Below are 22,145 nucleotides of genomic sequence, written 5' to 3' on the forward strand. Positions count from 1 at the left end.
TCATCATTAGACTTTTAATTCCAGATTTTTTAAATTCAATTCAAATTCCACCATCTGCTGTAGTGTCTCTGGATCACTAGTCCAGCAACAATACCACTACACCCACCGCCGCCCCGTAAAACTCCCTCTACACTGTCCCCATCAAACACTCCCAGGACAGGTACAGCACGGGGTTAGACACAGAGTAAAGCTCCCTCTACTCTGTCCAGTCAATGTGTGTGCCTCACCATCAGAATAACGCTCTACTGACTTTCACAATTGTATGTTTTCTGTCTCTGGATCAACGGGAGACTCAATCTGCACAGGAGTAGCACAGACTTCAGTGGCCAGACTGCAATTGTTAGTCTCAGGGCTGTATTGCCCAGTGAAAGTGCTGCAACCACCAGATCCTGGTGAGCTGGGAGAGACGTGCTCCATGAGAAATCAATTCCATGGCCAACTTCTCAGGAAGGGCACATGAGGCAGAGTCCAATAAGGAAACACACCCACATTTAGAAAAGAAGATATTTAATTATTTCAACAATATTCCAATGAGGAGCCATCATGATAAATACCCCCAAAAAAAATCATTGCACATTTGGCTTCTCAATATGAAACACTGGGCAGTCATGTTGCTGCCAGTATGAAATCAGGTTACCAGGCTGCCTTCCACAGCTCCCAGTGCCTGCATCCCTCAGTTATTACCCACTCATTTCCTGAAACGTTTGAAGAGAGGGTGGATGTTCTTGCCAAAACTCTTGTTCCGATGATACTCCAAGTAAACAGTGTCATCAGCTCCCGAGATGGAACTCATTGTACCAAAACGCCGTGAAACCTAAAAGAGAGGAAGACAATTTAATGGCAGGAGCCAGAGCAGAAAATGGGGACTCAGCCTAGATTGTGGGCAATAAATGTCCAAACGGTGTCCCCTCTGCTCACTTGTCCATCGTGATTTATTTGTCACAGTTTCACCTGTGACAGAAGGTTGTGGGTTCAAGTTCCACTCTAGAGGCTTGAGCACAATTTTCAGACTGACATTTCCATTGCAGTACTGAGGGAGTGTTGCACTGTCAGAGGGTCAGTACTGAGGGAGTGCTGCATTGTCAGAGGGTCAGTACTGAGGGAGTGCTGCACTGTCAGAGGGTCAGTACTGAGGGAGTACTGCACTGTCAGAGGGTCAGTACTGAGGGAGTGTTGCACTGACAGAGGGTCAGTACTGAGGGAGTGTTGCACTGTCAGAGGGTCAGTACTGAGGGAGTGCTGCATTGTCAGAGGGTCAGTACTGAGGGAGTGCTGCACTGTCAGAGGGTCAGTACTGAGGGAGTGCTGCACTGTCAGAGGGTCAGTACTGAGGGAGTGCTGCACTGTCAGAGGGTCAGTACTGAGGGAGTGCTGCACTGTCAGAGGGTCAGTACTGAGGGAGTGCTGCACTGTCAGAGGGTCAGTACTGAGGGAGTGCTGCACTGTCAGAGGGTCAGTACTGAGGGAGTACTGCACGATCAGAATTTGCACCTCTTCGGTTCTACATCACAGCAGGCCTAGTGAATCAGGGGTTAGCTGTGGAAGACATCTGTAATCATTTAATTTCACTAACCTATTGGCAAATCCACACTCGGGTCATTATCCAGGTGAAACAGTAAGCTTCAACACACACGGTCTTAAAGCAGATTCACACCTTTTCCTGTCAGTAACTGCCCCCATTCTACAGCTCAGCAATCGGACTGGAGGTTCTTACCAGCCCTGACTTTGACCCAAATTCTCCCAGCACCACCTCCTCTTCTGCATCGAGGTCCGAGGCTGCTAGAACCTTCTGTAGAAGCTGCTGCTGTTCATCCTTTGTAGCAAAGGCCAAATCCTCCTCGTCCATTCCTGCTAGTTTTGTAATCACCTGCAGAGTGAGGGAGAGAGTGAAATTCTCACGCTTCTCACGCACAGTTTGAGATGATTTAACTGAAATCAGTGAGGCAGTAACTAGAGGGAATGAATTAACCAGCACAAAGAGCAGTGAAGCTCTGGGAGTAAGCATTGGACCATGGGGCTGAGATTGGGCCTAGGGACTGATCATGGCGGGGGGGGCCCAGCCCAGTGGGGGTGGGGAGGGGGGCTGATCATGGGCACCGAGCCCTGAGCTAAGAGGGGTCGAGCCCCTTCAGTAAAGACAAGGAGGAACCTGAACATAGAAATTCAGCAGAACAGATACGAAGCCTGTCACAATGTCCCTGTGCTAGGTTCACGGAGAGATGATGATATTTGCGACCTCCGCTCATTTGCCATCGCGAGAATGGATGATAAACCCGGTCATTTTTCACCAACTGTTTCTGCTCTGAAGGGTTTTTCCTGCTGCTTATGTTGGAGGCGATACTGCAGAATAAGGCCGGGCCGAGGAACACAATAAGATCCATTCGTATCACCCTATATTATAACGGCCTGCGCCCTGGCAGCCACAGGACATAGGAACATGGGGTCAGGAGCAGGCTATTCGGCCCCTCAAGCCCTGCTAGATCATGGCTGATGATCTACCTCGATGCTATTTTCCCACATGTGCCCCATCCCAGGGCACTAAAAGAGGTGGTCATGGAAATAGTGGATGTGTTGGTTGGCATCTTCTAAAAATTATGTAGATTCTGGAACAGTCCCAGGAGATTGGAGGGTGGCAAATCTAACCCCACTATTTCAAAAAGGGAGGGAGGGATAAAACAGGGAATTACAGGCCGGTTAGCCTAACATCAGGCGTAATGAAAATGCTGGAGTCTATTATAACTGATGTGATAATAGGACACTTAGAAAATATCAATGGGATTAGACAAAGTCAACATGGGTTTATGAAAGGGAAATTATGTTTGACAAACCTGCTGGAGTTTTTTGAGGATGTAACTAGCAGAAAAGATAAGGGAGAACCAGTGAATGTGGTGTATTTGGATTTTCAGAAAGCTTTTGATAAAGTCCCACATAAGAGGTTAATGTGCAAACTTAAAGCACATGGGGTTGGGGGTAATATATTGGCATGGATTGTGACTTGGGTTAGCAGACAGGAGACAGGGAGTAGGAATAAATGAGTCTTTTTCGGAGAGGCAGGCAGTAACTAGTGGGGTACCACAGGGATCAGTGCTTGGGCCCCAGTTATTCACAATATATATTAATGATTTGGATGAGGGAACCAAATATAATATCCCCAAGTTTACTGGCGACCATGAAACTTGGTGGGAATGTGAGCGACGAGGATGGTGTTAAGAGGCTTCAAGGCGATTTAGACAGGTTGAGGGAGTGGGCCAATACTTGGCAGATGCAGTATAATGTGGATAAGTGTGAAGTTATCCACTTCAGTAGGAAAAACAGAATGGCAGAGTATTATTGAAATACTGATAGATTGGGAAATGTTGATGTACAAAGGGACTTGGGTGTCACCAATCACTGAAAGCAAGCATGCAGGTGCAGGAAGCAGTTATGAAGGCAAATGGTCTGTTGCCTTCATTGCGAGAGGACTTGAGTACAGGAGCAAGGATGTCTTACTGCAGCTGTACAGGGTCTTGGTGAGACCACACCTGGAGTATTGTGAGCAGTTTTGGTCTCCTTACCCAAGAAAGGATATACTTGCCATAGAGGGAGTGCAGCAAATGTTCACCAGACTGATTCCTGGGATGGCAGGATTGTTGTATGAGGAGATATTGGGCTAACTAGGCCCTGTATTCACTGGAGTTTAGAGGAATGAGAGGGGATCTCATTGAAACATATAAAATTCTGACAGGACAGGACAGACTGGATGCAGGGAGGATGTTTCCTCCGGCTGGGGGATCTAGAACAAGGGGTCACAGTCTCAGGACATGGGGTAGACCATATAGGACTGAGATGAGGAGAAACGTCTTCACTCAGAGGGTAGTGAACCTGTGGAATTGTCTACCACAGAAGCTGTGGAGGCCAGGTCACTGAATATATTTAAGAATAAATGGATAGATTTCTGGACTCTAAAGGCATTGAGGGGTTTGGAGAGAGAGCGAGCGTCTGGCGTTGAGATAGAGGATCAGCCATGGTCATATTCAGTGGCGGAGCAGGCTCAAAGGGCTAAATGTCCTACTCCTGCTTCTATTTTCTATGTTTCTTTGTTTCTATCCCCTTGATAGCTCTGTCTAGAAATCTATTGATCTTTGTCTTGAACATACTCAATGACTGAGCCTCCACACATCTGGGGCAGAGAATCTCAAAATTTCACCACCCTCTGAGTGAAGAAATTCCTCCTCATCTCAGTCCTAAATGGCCTACCCGTTATTCTGAGACTGTGCCCCCTGGTTCTAGTTACACCCACAGCCAGGGAAAACATCCTTCCTGCATCTACCCAGTCGAGCGCTTTAAGAATTTTCTAAGTTCAATGAGATCACCGCTCATTCTTCTAAACTCCAGAGAACACAGGCCCCATCTCCTCAGTCTCTCCTCATCAGACAATCCTGTTATCCTGGGAATCAGTCTGGTGAACCTTCACTACACTCCCTCTTTGGCAAATGCATCCTCCCTTAGGTAAGGAGACCAAACTGTACAAAATATACCAGGCGAGATCTCACCGAGGCTCTATACAATTGCAGCAAGGCACCTTTACTCCTGTACTCAAATCCTCCTGCAATAAAGGCCAACATACCATTTGCCTTCCTAATTGCTCGCTGCACCTGCATGTCAGTTTTCAGTGACTCATGAACAATGATACCCAGTTCCCTTTGGACATTAACATTTCCCAATCGCTCCCCATTTAAGAAATACTCTGCATTTCTGTTTTTCCCACCAAGTGGATAACTTCCCATTTTTACACATTATATTCCATCTGCTACATTCTTGCCCCCTCACATCCTCCTCACAACTTACATTTCCACCTAGTTTTGTGTCATCAACAAGCTTGGAAATATTACATTTGGTCCCCACATCCAAATCATTGATATAGATTGTGAACAGCTGGGGCTCAAGCACTGATCCTCGCAGCGCCCCACCAGTCACAGCCTGCCGATCCTCGAAGTGCCCCACCAGTCACAGCACTGCCGATCCTCGCAGCGCCCCACCAGTCACAGCCTGCCGATCCTCGAAGTGCCCCACCAGTCACAGCACTGCCGATCCTCGAAGTGCCCCACCAGTCACAGCACTGCCGATCCTCGCAGTGCCCCACCAGTCACAGCCTGCCGATCCTCGCAGTGCCCCAGTCACAGCCTGCCGATCCTCGCAGTGCCCCACCAGTCACAGCCTGCTGATCCTCGCAGTGCCCCACCAGTCACAGCCTGCCGATCCTCGCAGTGCCCCACCAGTCACAGCCTGCCAACCTGAGAATGACCTGTTTATTCCTATTCTCTGTTTTCTGTTATTCAATCCTCAATCCATGCCAGTATATTACCCCCAATCCCAAGTGCTCTAATTCAGTTTACAAACCTCCCGTGTGTAACCTTATTTCTAAAGTCTTCTGAAAATCCAAATACACCACATCTTTTACCTGTTCTGCTAGTTACATTCTCAAAAAACTCTAACGGGCTTGTCCAACATGATTTCCTTGCCATAAATCCATGTTGTCTCTGCCTGTAATGGACCCACATTTATCTTTGCTAATCTTACCCTTTTTACATACTTATAGAAGCTTTTACAGTCCATTTTTATGTTTCTCACTAGTTTACTCCCATATTCTATTTTCTCTTTATCAGTTTCTTGATCCTCTTGCTGAATTTTAAAATGCTCCCAATCCTCAGGCTTACTACTTATTTTGGCAACTTTATAAACCTCTTCCTTTGACCTAATACAATCTTTAACTTCCTTGTTAGCCACCGTTGACTCAGTTTGCCTGCTGGGATTTTTGTGCCATAAAGAAATGTATATTTGTGGTAAACCATGTTTTAGCTCTTTAAATACTAGCCATTGCCTCTCGATTGCCATATCTTTTCATGTGTTTTCCCAATCCACTACAGCCAACTTGCCCTTCTCACCTTCATACTTTCCTTCTTTTTGGTTAACAATCTGGGGGATCACTTACCAGCGGAGGGACCACTCTCAACCGCGGCTTCAGAGAACAGAGACTAGTCCTTCACACCTGTGACCTCCAACCCTGACTCTAACCATCCCTGATCCTACCTCATGACATCCAACCTTCACTCTGACCCTAACCCCAACCCTAACCGTAAATGTGACCTCGAGGGAAGCTCTGCTCCATTCTCCACCTACCTTAAAACTGTAGCCCTGGTCCACCAGGAACCTCTGCCTCTTTGCAGAGTAGGCCATCTCCTGTGTATCCTGAGACACCAACGAATAGAAGAATGCGTTGTACTCCTCAGCAACCATCCCTGTGAGACAGCACAAGATCCAGGACAGAAGCCCATGAGAATCAAAGACAGTACATGACGAAAGGCAGAATGAGTTCATGACCCCTGCATCTTCTAAACAGGTGAATGGGCTTCAAGCACCAAGACAAGCAGCTAATTTAGAATCAGTTCCAACTGTTTAGTTGGCAAAGTAAAATACAGGTACCATAGACAATGTGAAAGCAGCCTTTATAGAGTAAAGTTATTGACTGAGAGAGCACCCCCCACACACACACTTGCAGACGACCTGCAGACGCCCGCACGCCCCCACGCAGACGCCCCCACGCAGACGCCCGCACGCAGACGCCCGCACGCAGACGCCCGCACACACAGACAGTCGTGAATGGTGGTGGACAATCAAATAACTAACTGGAGGAGGCTCCACAAATATCCCCATCCTCAATGATCAGGCGGGGGGGGGGCCCAGCACATCAGTGCAAACATAACATCTGCAAACTTCTTCAGCCAGAAGTGTCAAGTAGATGGTCCAACTCACCCTCCTCCAGAGGTCCCCAGCACCACAGATGATAATATTCAGCCAATTTGATTCACTCCATGTGTTGACAAGAAATAGCTGAAGGCACTGGATACTGCAAAGGCTATGGACTCTGACAACATTCCAGCTACACTACTGAAGACTGGTGCTCCAGAACTAGTCACGCCCCTAGCCAAGCTGTTCCAGTACAGCTACAAAAGTGGCAATGTGGAAAAACGCCCAGGTATGTCCTGTTCACAAAGAGCTGGACAAATCCAATCCGGTCAGTTACCGCCCCATCAGTCTACTCTTGATCATCAGTAAAGTGAAGAAAGGTGTCGTTGACAGTGTGATCAAGCAGCGCCGACTCCCCAAAGCCTGTCCACCATCTACAAGGCACAAGTCAGGAGTGTGATGGAATACTCCCCACTTGCCTGGATGAGTGCAGCTCCAACAACACTCAAGGAGCTTGACACCATCCAGGACAAAGCAGCCCTCTTGAACGATAACTCTATTCACCAACTTAAACATTGACTCCCTCTCACAGTGGTAGCGGTGTGCACCATCTGCAACATGGACAGCAGCAACTTGCCAAGGCTCCTTTGATCATCTTCCATACCTGTGACCAATGAGAAGGACAAAGGCAGATGCATGGGAACACCACCACCTCCAAGTTCCCCTCCAAGCCACACACCATCCTTACTGAGAACTATAGCATCAATCCTTCACTGTCGCTGGGTCAAAATCCTGGAACTCCCTCTCTAACAGCACTGTGGATGTACCTACCCATATAGACTGCAGCGGCTCAAGAAGGGGGCTCACCACCACTTTCTCAAGGGCAATTAGGGATGGACAATAAATGCTGACCCAGCCAGGGAAGGCCACATCCCATAAACGAATAGAAAATAACACATCCCCGAGCACTCTCAACAACGAAGCAGGGAAGTGAGCTCACTCACCTTTCTTTGCCCGTAATACTCTGCCCAACCTTTGAGCCTCCTGCCGCCTGGATCCTCCGTGTGACGATATTTGTATCAACACATTGGCTTCGGGCAGATCAAATGAAGTGTCACCCACCTACCAAAGATCAGAGTATAAGTGTCACTTCACATTCACCGCATTGCCAATACAGAGTCCGCTGCGGGGAAAGGAACAGGTCCAGTGATGCCTGCACCCGTGCACCAACACAGGGGCACTGTTGGCACACACGCACACACACAGGCACCACCCCCTCACACAGGAACACTTAAACACAATCAAAACAGCTGAGCACAAAATCCAACTTCTTTCCTCACTTACCTTTGAGATAAAGATGGTGTTTATTTTTGGGTTGTGGGTGAAGTTCTGTAGAATCTGCATCCTCTCACCTTGTGATGTTGGGCCATAAATGTAAGGCCTGAAATTCAAGAAATGGAGTGACACGAGTTATTCTAAAATTGCAATCCAACGACACATCTTTTACCTCAGCACCAAAGCACTGCCAGCCCATAATAACCAAAGTAATTGAATTCAATTTTATAACTTGCCACAGTGGGAACTGAACTCTTAACCCCTGCGGTGCCAGTACAGAATCTGCAAACAGTTACAAACCTGGTTAATATTTGTTAATAAGATATTCAAATTGGTATAGTTATCAGTCAACATAGTCGCTGAATGCACAGGCTGACAGACCATCTCCACCTCAAATCCTGTACACATAGCTGGCAAAGGTAGTTTCTTTATACTTTGAATAAAGGTTATTATTAATAATGTTAATTGACCTTCAGGAATGGGAACTTGTAATTTCAACCTATTGGTCACCGTTTGTTACCAAATTAACCTTCTGCTCATCCAATACCTGAGGCAAGCTGGGCTCAGTGATCAGGGCAGGACATTGGCTGCTTCCCTCTGGCTCTCCGACAGGCAATTCCAGAAGCAGTGTGTAACTGTACCTCACCTGAACACCATCAGGGGGAAGGGAAGCAGATAGCGAGGGAGAGTCAACTACCCAGAATTAGAGCAGGAGGAGGGTAATAGAGGGATTGAGAGGACTGATTAATCTCAGCAATGGAGCGAGGGAGCTGCGTGCTCAGTCCGGGAGCTGGCGACCATTGAACAGTTTGCAGTGAAACACCAGTGAACCAGTCACCGTTTCAGCTCCTAGCAACGGCAAAATAAGAGATTTCCGGGAAGCTTCTTTCCAAAGCAAAGCGACAAACTTAGGGTAATAAAAAGAGCAGTGGGGACACTGGAGAATGCAAACACAATGCTCACAGCTGGCAGGCAAGGGAAAGCCTAAGCAGCCTGATGCTGCAGCAGGACACCCTCACAGCCAATGCCAGCCTGAACCACCAGACACGTTAACAAACCAGGAGAAGTCTGCCCACTTTCCATGCCCCCCCTGCACCAAAAGAGCAGCTCTGGAAAACCCGACTACCCTGGTCTCTATATCATAGTGAGCGTGTTTCACTCTGATCCGGAACTCTAAGTGGTTCCAGTAGTTCATTCAGCCATTACTTACTTGTTTAGTTTGATTGCATACTCTTTGAGTGCAAACACATTGTCTGCAAACACTATGATCTTGTCATTCCTCCGTTCATGGAAGCGAATCAAGAACTGACAAGCTCTGAACTTGTTGGGGTTCATCACGTAAAGCAGCATTCGCTTCTTTGTCTTAATCGCAACATACTCTCTATAAAACTCGGGTGACATCGGGCACCAGACCTGCACAACACAGAGTGGAAAGAAAGAGGGGCCTGCATTTATATAGCGCTTTTCACAACCACCAGCCATCTCAAAGCGTTTTACAGCCAATGAACGATTTTTGAAGTGTAGTTCCTGTTATAATGTAGGAAACACGGCAGCCAATTTGCACACAGCAAGCTCCCACAAACAGAAACGTAATAATGACCCAGATCATCTGTTTTCTTGTGACATTGATTGAGGGATAAATATTAGCCAGAAAACTGTGGAGAACTCGAAAGCAAAAGCGAATTATTGCGGATGCTGGAAATCTGAAATAAGAACAAAAAATACTGGAAATACCCAGCAGGTCTGGCAGCATCTGTGGAGAGGGAAACAGAGTTAACGGTTCAAATCGCAATGACCTTTCATCAGGAGCTCTGATGAAAGGTCATCAACCTGAAACTTTAACTCTGTTTCTCTCTCCACAGATGCTGCCAGACCTGCTGAGTATTTCCAGTATTTTCCGTTACTCTATTACATCCACCTGGGCAGGTGGGGCGGGGGGGGGGGAGATGGGGCCTCTGTTTAACATCTCATCCAAAGGGGCAATAAGACAGCGCCTGATCATCTCTTCCAAATATCTTCACCTGCAACAAGTTACTGCATACACAGCAAGATTCCACAAACAGGGCTGACATATGCAAAACGGTGAGCGGAGGGGAGAATGAAGAGATCAGCAGGGCCAGTACTCTCCCTTTGATTAGATGGTGCAGCCCTAAGCAAAGGGCAGCCATGAACCAATAACCAATTCCTTAAGAAAGACCACCTGCATTTCTATAGCACCATGCACAATCTCAGGACATCACAAAACACTTTCTAGCCAATTAAGTCCTTTTGAGTCACTATTGTAATGTAGGAAAATGTAGCCCCAATCTTCTCTTTATTACTGCCATGAGATCGCAGAGTCCTATATCCCCAGAACACATTCAACACCTCAACCAATGGATGGTCTCTGTCAGTGCTGGCATTTCTTAACTGCTAACTCTCTATAACCCTCTTCTCAGTCCCATATCCTGAAGGGCTGGGCTCTGGCTGGGGCACAGCCCACATGCACGAGGTGGCTCATATCACACTGACCAAAGAATGACTTGTGTATTGAACCAAGGGACAAACACAAGGAGGGGAGGAAACCTGCTGTCCTCACCCTGTCTGGACCTGTGAGAGACTCTGGTCCCACACTGACATGGTTGACTTTTAACTGCCATCAAATGTCCTCTAGCACAACAGTGAGTTGTGTCAAACCACCTCCTGCAGCAGAACAAAGAGGAGGCCAGCCAGCCCCACAATCACAGGGCAACTTGAGGATTGGTAATAAACGCCGGCCTTGCCAGTGATGCCCACATCCTGAGAATGAATGAACATAAATCAGCAGCTGGGCAACACCGATTGTTAACAGTGGAATACAAACTCCTGCCCTCTGGGTTATCAGTCCAGGAGCATCATTCTTCCACAACAATACCTGTTCTGGGTTAAATCTGAAGATCATCCATAAAACTGTGTTCACAGCCTGCTAGAAGATTACCAATAATATTTTCTGGTAAGGTAACCATACTGATTGCTAGCACTCGCCATGCAAAGGGTTAGCCCTAAGCATCCTGCAGATTGCCAATGTAACTGTACTGATTCCCCCTTCCTCTGTCAGTGACTCACCTCAGCACACTGCACCTTGGCAATGTAACTGTACTGATTCCCCCTTCCTCTGTCAGTGACTCACCTCAGCACACTGCACCTTGGCAATGTAACTGTACTGATTCCCTCTTCCTCTGTCAGTGACTCACCTCAGCACACTGCACCTTGGCAATGTAACTGTACTGATTCCCTCTTCCTCTGTCAGTGACTCACCTCAGCACACTGCACCTTGGCAATGTAACTATACTGATTCCACCTTCCTCTGTCAGTGACTCACCTCAGCACACTGCACCTTGGCAATGTAACTGTACTGATTCCCCCTTCCTCTGTCAGTGACTCACCTCAGCACACTGCACCTTGGCAATGTAACTACTGATTCCCCCTTCCTCTGTCAGTGACTCACCTCAGCACACTGCACCTTGGCAATGTAACCGCTGTTCTGCAGCTCCATCCAGTTGGCTTCAAAGAGTTTTGGCCCAATGAGGAAATTCAGGTCAACAATTTTGTCATCTTCCCTGACCAGAGTGGCAGTCAGCCCCAGTTTGCAGTGAGCTTGTACAATGGTAAGAACACGCCGGAACATTTTTGCTGGAAGGAACAAAGAACTGGAATCATCAGCATTAACACAGCAACTGAACACACATACAATCAATAATCAGTGTGCAAGTTAAGCTCCACTTTCAGGCACCCAGTATTAGAAAAAGCAACTGTGCTAATTGAACACTGCATGGGTTAAATACGAGTAAATCTCCCTCTACACCATCCACATAAACACTCCCAGGACAGGTACAGCACGGGGTTAGATACAGAGTAAATCTCCCTCTACACCGTCCCCATCAAACACTCCCAGGACAGGTACGGCACGGGGTTAGATACAGAGTAAAGCTCCCTCTACACTGTCCCCATCAAACACTCCCAGGACAGGTACAGCACGGGGTTAGATACAGAGTAAAGCTCCCTCTACACTGTCCCCATCAAACACTCCCAGGACAGGTACAGCACGGGGTTAGATACAGAGTAAAACTCCCTCTACACTGTCCCCATCAAACACTCCCAGGACAGGTACAGCATGAGGTTAGAAACAGAGTAAAGCTCCCTCTACACTGTCCCCATCAAACACTCCCAGGACAGGTACTGCACGGGGTTAGATACAGAGTAAAGCTCCCTCTACACTGTCCCCATCAAACACTCCCAGGACAGGTACAGCACGGGGTTAGATACAGAGTAAAGCTCCCTCTACACTGTCCCCATCAAACACTCCCAGGGCAGGTACAGCACAGGGATAGATAGAGTAAAGCTCCCTCTACACTGTCCCCATCAAACACTCCCAGGGCAGGTACAGCACAGGGTTAGATACAGAGTAAAGCTCCCTCTACACCGTCACCATCAAACACTTCCAGGGCAGGTACAGCACAGGGATAGATACAGAGTAAAGCTCCCTCTACACTGTCCCCATCAAACACTCCCAGGGCAGGTACAGCACAGGGTTAGATACAGAGTAAAGCTCCCTCTACACTGTCCCCATCAAACACTCCCAGGACAGGTACAGCACGGGGTTAGATACAGAGTAAAGCTCCCTCTACATTGTCCCCATCAAACACTCCCAGGACAGGTACAGCACGGGGTTAGATACAGAGTAAAGCTCCCTCTACATTGTCCCCATCAAACACTCCCAGGACAGGTACAGCACGGGGTTAGATACAGAGTAAAGCTCCCTCTACATTGTCCCCATCAAACACTCCCAGGGCAACTGGTGCTCGGATTTGCATGGAGTATCCCTAAAGGGAAGTTTGAAAACTGCAGCCTTCAGTTACTGTGCCCCGAGTGTAATATTGATTTACTGCACACAGGTGCCATTCATGGGCTGGGGTGAGCCTGTGACAGGCTGCAGTCATTACCTGGAATTGTGTGCACCTCATCAAGAAGCATCAAACCCCATTCCTGGCTCTTCATCCACTCCATCACCCGCTCCGCTTCCCAGGAACGTTTGGTTGTGTGCCCCAGCATGGAGTAAGTGCTGATGGCGATCGAGCAGCCAATCGGCTTGTCCTTGGCATCTGAAGTGAAGCGGCAGATCTGGCTGTCATCAATGGTCGACCACATTTTGAACTGTGACTTCCACTGCTCCACAGACACAGCTGAGGTACAGAGGACCAGACATCGCTTCCGAACCGTGCAAGCTGCTGTTACACCCACCAGGGACTTCCCAGCGCCTGGGGAGGGCAATGGGAATCACATCTTTAACTCCAATTTAATAATTAATAAAGATCAGCAGATAAACAACTCTATGCAACACCGCTCACCACCACCAGGTATCCTAGTTATTGTGGGAGTGCTGCACAGTCAGAGGGTCAGTACTGAGGGAGTGCTGCACAGTCAGAGGGTCAGTACTGAGGGAGTGCTGCACAGTCAGAGGGTCAGTACTGAGGGAGTGCTGCACAGTCAGAGGGTCAGTACTGAGGGAGTGCTGCACAGTCAGAGGGTCAGTACTGAGGGAGTGCTGCACAGTCAGAGGGTCAGTACTGAGGGAGTGCTGCACAGTCAGAGGGTCAGTACTGAGGGAGTGCTGCACAGTCAGAGGGTCAGTACTGAGGGAGTGCTGCACAGTCAGAGGGTCAGTACTGAGGGAGTGCTGCACTGTCAGAGGGTCAGTACTGAGGGAGTGCTGCACAGTCAGAGGGTCAGTACTGAGGGAGTGCTGCACTGTCAGAGGGTCAGTGCTGTGGGAGTGCTGCACTGTCAGAGGGTCAGTACTGAGGGAGTGCTGCACAGTCAGAGGGTCAGTGCTGTGGGAGTGCTGCACAGTCAGAGGGACAGTGCTGTGGGAGTGCTGCACAGTCAGAGGGTCAGTGCTGTGGGAGTGCTGCACAGTCAGTGGGTCAGTGCTGTGGGAGTGCTGCACAGTCAGAGGGTCAGTGCTGTGGGAGTGCTGCACAGTCAGAGGGACAGTGCTGAGGGAGTGCTGCACTGTCAGAGGGTCAGTACTGAGGGAATGCTGCACTGTCAGAGGGTCAGTACTGAGGGAATGCTGCACTGTCAGAGGGTCAGTACTGAGGGAGCGCTGCACTGTCAGAGGGTCAGTGCTGAGGGAGCGCTGCACTGTCAGAGGGTCAGTGCTGAGGGAGTGCTGCACTGTCAGCGGGTCAGTACTGAGGGAGTGCTGCACTGTCAGAGGGTCAGTACTGAGGGAGTGCTGCACTGTCAGAGGGTCAGTACTGAGGGAGTGCTGCACTGTCAGAGGGTCAGTACTGAGGGAGTGCTGCACTGTCTTTCGGATGAAACATTTAACTATCTGTTATAACTGGCAGATTTTAAAATTTGTATTCTAGAAGAATGAAATCAAACAGACCCATCTTGTGAGAAACTCAGCTTTCCACATTCTCGAGCAGGGCTCCTGGTTAAAACGTGCAGATATAACCTATCGAGATTGAGGCAAGCAGATGCAGAATCTGAAAGTCTGAACAGAGTTCCCGATACTCACCGCAGGGAAGGACAATAACGCCTGACCTGGCACGGCCATTCCCAAACATTTTCCGCAGGCTCTTTTCCTGATAAGGCCGGAGCACAGCTGTGGGCTTGAGATCGATGTTAACATCCGGGTTGATGGTATCATTCCTGAAATCGTACTCTGCCAGTAATGGGTACTCCATGTGAATACAGCGTTTCTGCAGCTCCTCAATCATTTCCTAGGGGAAGGCAGAGTTTGGAAACGGATTCCTCCAGACCAGAAAACCGTGAAATACTAAAGAAACAAACAGGATTGCAGCATGTCCCACAGGGCTTCTCATTTAGAGTCTCCAATCAGACTGGTCCCAGCCCCAGGTCAACTGAGAAACAGGAGGATGTCACTACAGAGTGACACGTTTAAATAGACAGATTATTTTATAGATATGGACCTAGGAATTTATCATGGTAAACATGGGCAGGATGTGCATGCAGAGGCCTGATCTTTAAATTATTATACAGGCACTCAAACCCTGAAAATAAAATCTTGTTCGTAACCATTGGCTCAGTTAAAGCATCTGACTGTTACTGAGGAGCGACCATCTAACTCAGCACAAACGTAGCCTGACCATCCGGTCCTTGCACTATATTTACCATGGGTTACATAGAATTTTACAACACAGAAACAGACCATTCAGCCCAACTGGTCTGTGCTTGTCCACACAAGCTTCCAACTAATTTACTTCATCTCACCCTATCAGTATAAACTTCCACTCATTTGTCCCTTGTGCTTATCAAGCTTCTCCTGAACGGCATCGATACTATTCCTCTGTGGCAGGGCAGTGAGTTCAACATTCTCACCCCTCGCTGGGGAAACAAGTTCCTCCCTAATCCCGATCGGATTTATTCACCGAAAAAAGTTATAGGCCATCACCTGCTTGACTTCAAAGGACACTGTCTGCAGCTCCTCCTCCTCCTCCTCTTCCTTGTCCATCTGTTCATAGAAATCAAACAGGTCTGCGGGGACGTCAGTTTTACTCGGGGTGGGCTCCACACTCTGTGACGTTGAAGCGGCTCCATTATTCTGCACGGGCTTTGGCATCTGTGAGAAAGAACGCTGTACGTGACTGTACTAGGAGGAAATCCCGAGGCTCCAACTCCCACTCTCTGCAGGAGCCACAGAAACACCAACAGCTGCTGCCAATTCAATCCTGAATATGGCAAATTGTAGCTAAATCAGGTCCCCTAATTCAACACCAGCCGGCATTCCCATTCAGCCAGCACTCCCCAGCACGAGGCTAAGAGCTGAATTGGGAAAATGCCACTCTCATGCAGCATTCCTCACTCAAACTGAGCGATTTCTCTGGGACAGCGTGGAGGGAGCTTTACTCTGTATCTAACCCCGTGCTGTACCTGTCCTGGGAGTGTTTGATGGGGACAGTGTAGAGGGAGCTTTACTCTGTATCTAACCCCGTGCTGTACCTGCCCCGGAAGTGGGGACAGTGTAGAGGGTGCTTTACTCTGTGTCTAACAGGGCCAAGGAGGGATCGATGGATACACTGAGCAAGTTTGCTGATGAGTTTATTGGGCCATGTGATCTTTTCCTGTTTCTGAAATTTTCTGTGTTCGAATGAAGTGATGAAGAGTTTGGAATCCACACAATTTCATATTCACTTACCAACATAGCAGATTTACTGGACACTGTACCCATGATGAGTTCAGTCTCGTCACCTTCTGCTCTCAGGCGACACGCCTTTATGATCTTGTCCTGCAATAGCCTCTGGATCACATCGGGATGTGTGCTCTCCACAAAGTACCTGCCCAGGAAAGAAATTCCCAGTCAAACCAGAATATGTCCACGATGAGGGGCCAAAGCCAGCCAGCTTCACACCATCTCCTGCTTCAAACATCCTCAAACTGGATCACTGGGTGCAGCATTAGCACTCCCTCAGTACTGAGCCCCTGGCAGTGCAGCGCTCCTTCAGTACTGACCCTCCAACAGTGCAGCACTCCATCAATGGAGGTGATGGCGTACTGGGGAGGTGATGGCGTAGTGGCATTGTCACTGGGCTAGTAATCCAGAGACTCTGGGTAATGATCTGGGGATCCGGGTTCGAATCCCACCACAATGGAGGATGGTGGAACTTGAACAATAAAAATCTGGAATTCAAAGTCTAATAATGACCATGAAACCATTGTCAATTGTCGTAAAAACCCATCTGGTTCACTAGTGTCCTTTAGGGAAGGAAATCTGTCGTCCTTACCTGGTCTGACTCCAGACCCACAGCAATGTGGTTGACTCTGAAATGGCCCAGCAAACCACTCAGTTGTATCAAATCGCTACAGTCTCAAAAAAGGAATGAAACCGGACAGACTACCCGGCATCGACCTAGGCACCGGAAATGACAACAGCAAACTCAGGTCTGTAGACCCCGCAAAGTCCTCCTTACTAACATCTAGGGGCAAGTGCCAAAATTGGGAGAGCTGTCACACAGACAAGTCAAGCAACAGCCTGACATAGTCATCCTCACGGAATCATATCTTACAGATCATGTCCCAGACACCACCATCACCATCCCTGGGTGTGTCTTGTCCCACTGGCAGAGGTGGTGGCACAGTGGTATACAGTTGGGAGCGGATTGCCCTGGGATCCTCAACATTGACTCTGGACCCCATGAAGGCTCATGGCATTAGGTCAAACATGGGCAAGGTAACTCCTGCTGATTACCACGTACCGCCCTCCCTCAGCTGATGAATCAGTGCCTCCTCCATGTTGAACACCACTTGGGTGAAGCACTGAGGGTGGCAAAGGCACAGAATGTACTCTGGGTGGAGGGCTTCAATGTCCATCATCAAGAGTGGCTTGGTAGCACCACTACTGACCTGGCTGGCTGAGTCCTAAAGGACATAGCTCATAGCTGCTAGACTGGGTCTGCAGCAGGTGGTGAAGGAACCAAGAGGGAAAAACATACTTGACCTCACCAACCTGCCTGCTGCAGATGCATCTGTCCATGACAGTATCGGTAGGAGTGACCACCGCACAGTCATTGTGGAGACAAAGTCCTGCCTTCACATTGAGGATACCGTCCATCGTGTTGAGTGGCACTATCGCTGTGCTAAATGGGATAGATTTCAAACAGATCTAGCAACTCGAGACTGGGCATCCATGAGGCGCTGTGGACTAGCAGCAGAATTGTACTCAAACAAAATCTTTAACCTCATGGTCTGACATATCTCCCACTCATCCATTACCATCAAGCCAGGGGACCAACCCTGGTTCAATGAAGGGTGTAGGAGGGCACTCCAGGAGCAGCACCAGGCATACCTAAAAATGAGACGTCAACCTGGTGAAGCTATAACACAGGACTACTTGCATGCCAAACAGCATAAGCAGCAAGTGATAGACAGAGCTAAGCGATCCCATAACCTACGGATCAGATCTGAGCTCTGCAGTCCTGCCTCATCCAGTCGTGAATGGTGGTGGACAATTAAACAACTCACAGAAGCAGGAGGCTCCACAGATATCTCCATCCTCAATGATGGGGGAGCCCAGCACATCAGTGTAAAAGATAAGGCTGGAGCAATTGCTACAATCTTCAGCCAGAAGTGCGGAGTGGATGATCCATCTTGGCCTCCTCCAAAGGTCCCCATAGATGCCAGTCTTCAGCCAATTTGATTCACTCCATGTGATATCAAGAAACGCCTGAAGGCACTGGATATCGCAAAGGTTATGGGCCCTGACGATATTCCAGCAATAGAGCTGAAGACTTATATTCCCTAGCCAAGCTGTTCCGGTACAGCTACAACACTAGCATCTACCTGGCTATGTGGAAAATTGCCCAGGTATGTCCTGTACACAGAAAGCAAGACAAATCCAACCCAGCCAATTACCACCCCATCGGTCTACTCTCAATCATCAGTGAACCGATGGAAGAGGTCATCAACAGTGTTATAAAGCGGCACTTGCTAAGCAATAACCTGCTCACTGACGCCCAGTTTGGATTAAGCCAGGGCCACTCAGCTCCTGACTTCATTACAGCCTTGATTCAAACATGGACAAAAGGTGAGATGAGAGTGACTGCCCTTGAGGTCAAGGCAGCATTTGACCGAGTGTGGCATCAAGAAGCCCTAACAAAACTAAAGTCAATGGGAATCAGGGGGAAAACTCTCCGCGGGTTGGAGTCATACCTAGCACCAAGGAAGATGGTTGTGGTTGTTGGAGGTCAGTCATCTCAGCTCTAGGCCATCACTGCAGGAGTTCCTTCCTTCCACCATAAGGTCAGGAGTGGGGATCTTCACAGATGATTGGACAATATTCAGCACCATTCGCGACTCCTCAGATACTGAAGCAGTCCATGTCCAAATGCAGAAAGGCTTAGGACAATATCCAGGCTTGGGCTGACAAGTGGCAAGTAACATCTGCACCACACAAGTGCCCAGCAATGACCTTCTCCAACCATCGCCCCTTGGTTCAATTGCATTACCATCACTGAATCCCCCACTATCAACATTCTGGGGGTTGCCATTGACCAGAAACTGAACTAGACTAGCCATATAAATACTGTGGCTACAAGAGCAGGTCAGAGGCTAGGAATCCTGTGATGAGTAACTCACCTCCTGACTCCCCAAAGCCTGTCCACCATATACAAGGCACAAGTCAGGAGTGCGTGGATGAGTGCAGCTCCAACACCACTCAAGAGGCTTGACACAGACCAGGACAAAGCAGCCCACTTGATGGCACCACATCCACAAACATTCACTCCCTCCACCACCGACACACAGTAGCAGCAGTGTGTACCATCTACAAGATGCACTGCAGGAATTCACCAAGGCTCCTTCGACAGCACCTTCCAAACCCACAACCACCACCATCCAGAAGGACAAGGGCAGCAGATACATGGGAACACCAGCACCTGGAAGTTCCCCTCCAAGTCACTTACCATCCTGACATATAAATCACCGTTCCTTCACTGTCGCTGGGTCAAAATCCTGGAATTCCCTCCCTAACAGCACTGTGGATATACCTACACCACATGGATTGCAGCGGTTCAAGAAGGCAGCTCACCACCACCTTCTCAAGGGCAACTAGGGATGGGCAACAAATGTTGGCCCGGCCAGTGATGCCCACATCCCGTGAATAAATAAAAAATATACTGACCCTCTGACAATGCAGCACTCCCTCAGTACTGACCCTCCAAAAGTACAGTACACCAAAACTCAAGATTCTATTAAACAAGCTGAGAAATAGCATCTGAATATCAGTTTCCCTACCTGTTGTGTTTGAGGACCAATTTCACCTTGCCGTAACTAACAGTGCAGAGCTGTAGGAACAAACACAACATTAACACTCAAAGCATATTCAACTTACCACGAAGAAAGTTTCATTACATTCCCCATCTCCTAGGAAGTGAAGCAATCATGGTCTGGAGAGAGCGAGAGGGTCCCCAGCAACACTCCCCCCCTGTAGAAGTATCTGTCCTCCATTGGGCGTCTGTCGTACATGGAACGCACAGGTTTTGTATGGCCTGGGATAGATATTCCGTGACTTTTAATCGCACTGGCAGCGGCCGTGCCTCCAAGTTGCCTGGGCCCTAAGCTCCGGAATTTTCTCCCTAAAGCTCTCTGCCTCACTCTCTCCACCTTTAAGACGCTTCTCAAAACTGACCTCTTTAGCCAAGATTTTGGTCACCTGTTCTAATATTTTACATGGCTCGTTGTTAAATCTTGTTTGATAATCGGTTCAGTGAAATCGCTCCTGCCTTTGGGTGTCTGACTGTGTTAAAGAGGCTATATAAATACAAGTTGTTGCTGGAAACAAATTTCAGACCGACGATTTGACTGTTTCTTACAGGGGATCCCCGTATTAGCTCCTGTATGTGCAAGGTTTAAGCTCAGCACAAGGTAAGGACATTGGAGCCTCGTGGTTCCAGTGTTAGATTCTCAATCCAGAGACTGAGAGTTCAATTCCAAGCACGATAAGCTGGCAAACTGAATTGAGTAAACCTCATGTTCTGCGGGCAGGTGTCAGATAAAATATCATGGGGATAGCACAGAAAAATGATGTTAAGGTAGATGACCAGCCATGAGGTAGCTGAATGGCAGAGCGGGCTCATGGGGCTAAATGGCCTACTCCTGCTCTTATGAAACTGCTGCATTGTCATGAAAGCCAAAATGGTTCACTAATGTCCTTCAGTCTTTACCCAGTCTGGCCTACACATGACTCCAGTTTCACACTACTTGTAGGCTTAATACCCTCTGAACAACCTGTGGTAGGCAGTAAATGCCCAGTCTAGCTAGTATTAAGGACAATCCGACCACAAGCATTAAAAGACATTCACCTGAATGAACTGCATGATCCCGTCAGGAATTGAAGTCTTGCTCAGTTTCTGCAGATACTCGATAATGTCACTGGTTTGTAGCCCGACACTGACAGCCGCATACAGCGAGTACGCTGTCAATTTATATTCGTGCGTGTGTATGGGTCTGCACACAGGTTCAGCAATGGCCACCAGGAAGTCCTGTGCATATTTATAAACTGGGGAGAAGGCTTCAAGGAAAATGTGTCCATCTGGAGCCTGCAGATATGAAATAAAAACCCGACAATTAAAAACATCCAATAAGTTAGGCAAATAAGTTAACTGAGTGAGGCTATGGCTAGTGAAGCACAGGAAGAGGCCATGCGGCCCATCGTGCCTCTGATGGCTCTTTGAAAGAGCTATCCAATAATTCCTACTCCAACCACCACCACATCCCCCCCCAAAACCCTGCTCTTTTCCCACAGACCTGCAAACTTTTCCACTTCAAGTATTTATCCAATTCCTTTTTGTAAGTTCTGATTGAATCTGCTTCCATCGCCCTTTCAGGCAGCACATTCCAGGTCACAACAACTCGCTGCATTAAAATATTCCTCCTCATCTCTCTTCAACCTGTGTCCCTCTGGTTATCAACCCTCCTACCACTGGAAACACGTTTCTCCTTATTTATTCTACCAAAATCCTTTATGATTTTGAACACCTCTATTATAGCTCCCCTTAGCCTTCTCTGTCCTAAGGAGAACAATCCCAGCTTCTCCAGAATAATGGAAGTCTCTCATCGCTGGAAATTTGATATACACAGATTTGATGTACAAGGCAAAAAAGTAATATAAATACCCACAAACGATACTGAAGTAACAGATAATGTTGAAAGGATCTGTCGGTTTAGAAGATTTGATGCTCAACTTGTTCAACAAAGCAGAGCAGCAGTAAACAAAAGGCTGTGTTTATTTGTGCTGTAACATGAAAGGGAGCATTTCCTGCACATGAGCAGATGCTGTGTCAAAGTTCGTCAAGTCACAGACAGCGACATTCCAGGCAGATTCCTGCATCCAACACTGTAACTCCACTTGGATAATCCTAGGGAGTTTCCCAGTTCAGACACTGTCACAGCTCAATGCTGCCTTAAGAGCTGGTCACTGACACACAAATAAGAGATTCATCAGCTTTTAAACATGGTGCATTGACAGCTCTCCACCATTTCCCCTGCTCCCCGCTGTCGCTCTCCTCACTTCAACTTTTCCCCTCACCTCTCTCCTCACT

The 22,145-nt window shown here is 48.1% G+C and overlaps 1 protein-coding gene across 1 annotated transcript; it reads right to left on the reverse strand.

Moving 5' to 3' along the window:
• Nucleotides 1-490: 490 nt before the first annotated feature.
• Nucleotides 491-21,934, reverse strand: ercc3 (excision repair cross-complementation group 3). The gene is made up of 14 exons (XM_078551320.1): nt 21,869-21,934; nt 20,907-21,143; nt 19,840-19,889; nt 16,247-16,385; nt 15,503-15,670; nt 14,606-14,810; nt 13,023-13,337; nt 11,528-11,712; nt 9,272-9,474; nt 8,071-8,167; nt 7,731-7,848; nt 6,160-6,278; nt 1,715-1,867; nt 491-814 (listed from the first exon to the last, which is right to left on the reverse strand). The coding sequence occupies exons 1-14, from the start codon at nt 21,932-21,934 to the stop codon at nt 689-691; spliced, it is 2,181 nt and encodes a 726-aa protein (XP_078407446.1). The 3' UTR covers nt 491-688.
• Between the last annotated feature and the right edge of the window lie 211 nt (nt 21,935-22,145).

This window comes from Cetorhinus maximus, chromosome 11 (genome assembly GCF_964194155.1).
Source record: "Cetorhinus maximus chromosome 11, sCetMax3.hap1.1, whole genome shotgun sequence".
In the NCBI taxonomy this organism is placed as follows: domain Eukaryota; kingdom Metazoa; phylum Chordata; class Chondrichthyes; order Lamniformes; family Cetorhinidae; genus Cetorhinus; species Cetorhinus maximus.

Excerpts from the sequence above, each read along its gene's own strand:
- ercc3 (XM_078551320.1), bottom strand. The coding sequence starts at position 21,934 with ATGCAGGAATCTGCCTGGAATGTCGCTGTCTGTGACTTGACGAACTTT. Across the intron at positions 21,144-21,868 it reads TTGACACAGCATCTGCTCAT|GCTCCAGATGGACACATTTT; the intron begins GTGCAGGAAATG and ends TCATATCTGCAG. Across the intron at positions 8,168-9,271 it reads TATGCAATCAAACTAAACAA|GCCTTACATTTATGGCCCAA; the intron begins GTAAGTAATGGC and ends CTTGAATTTCAG.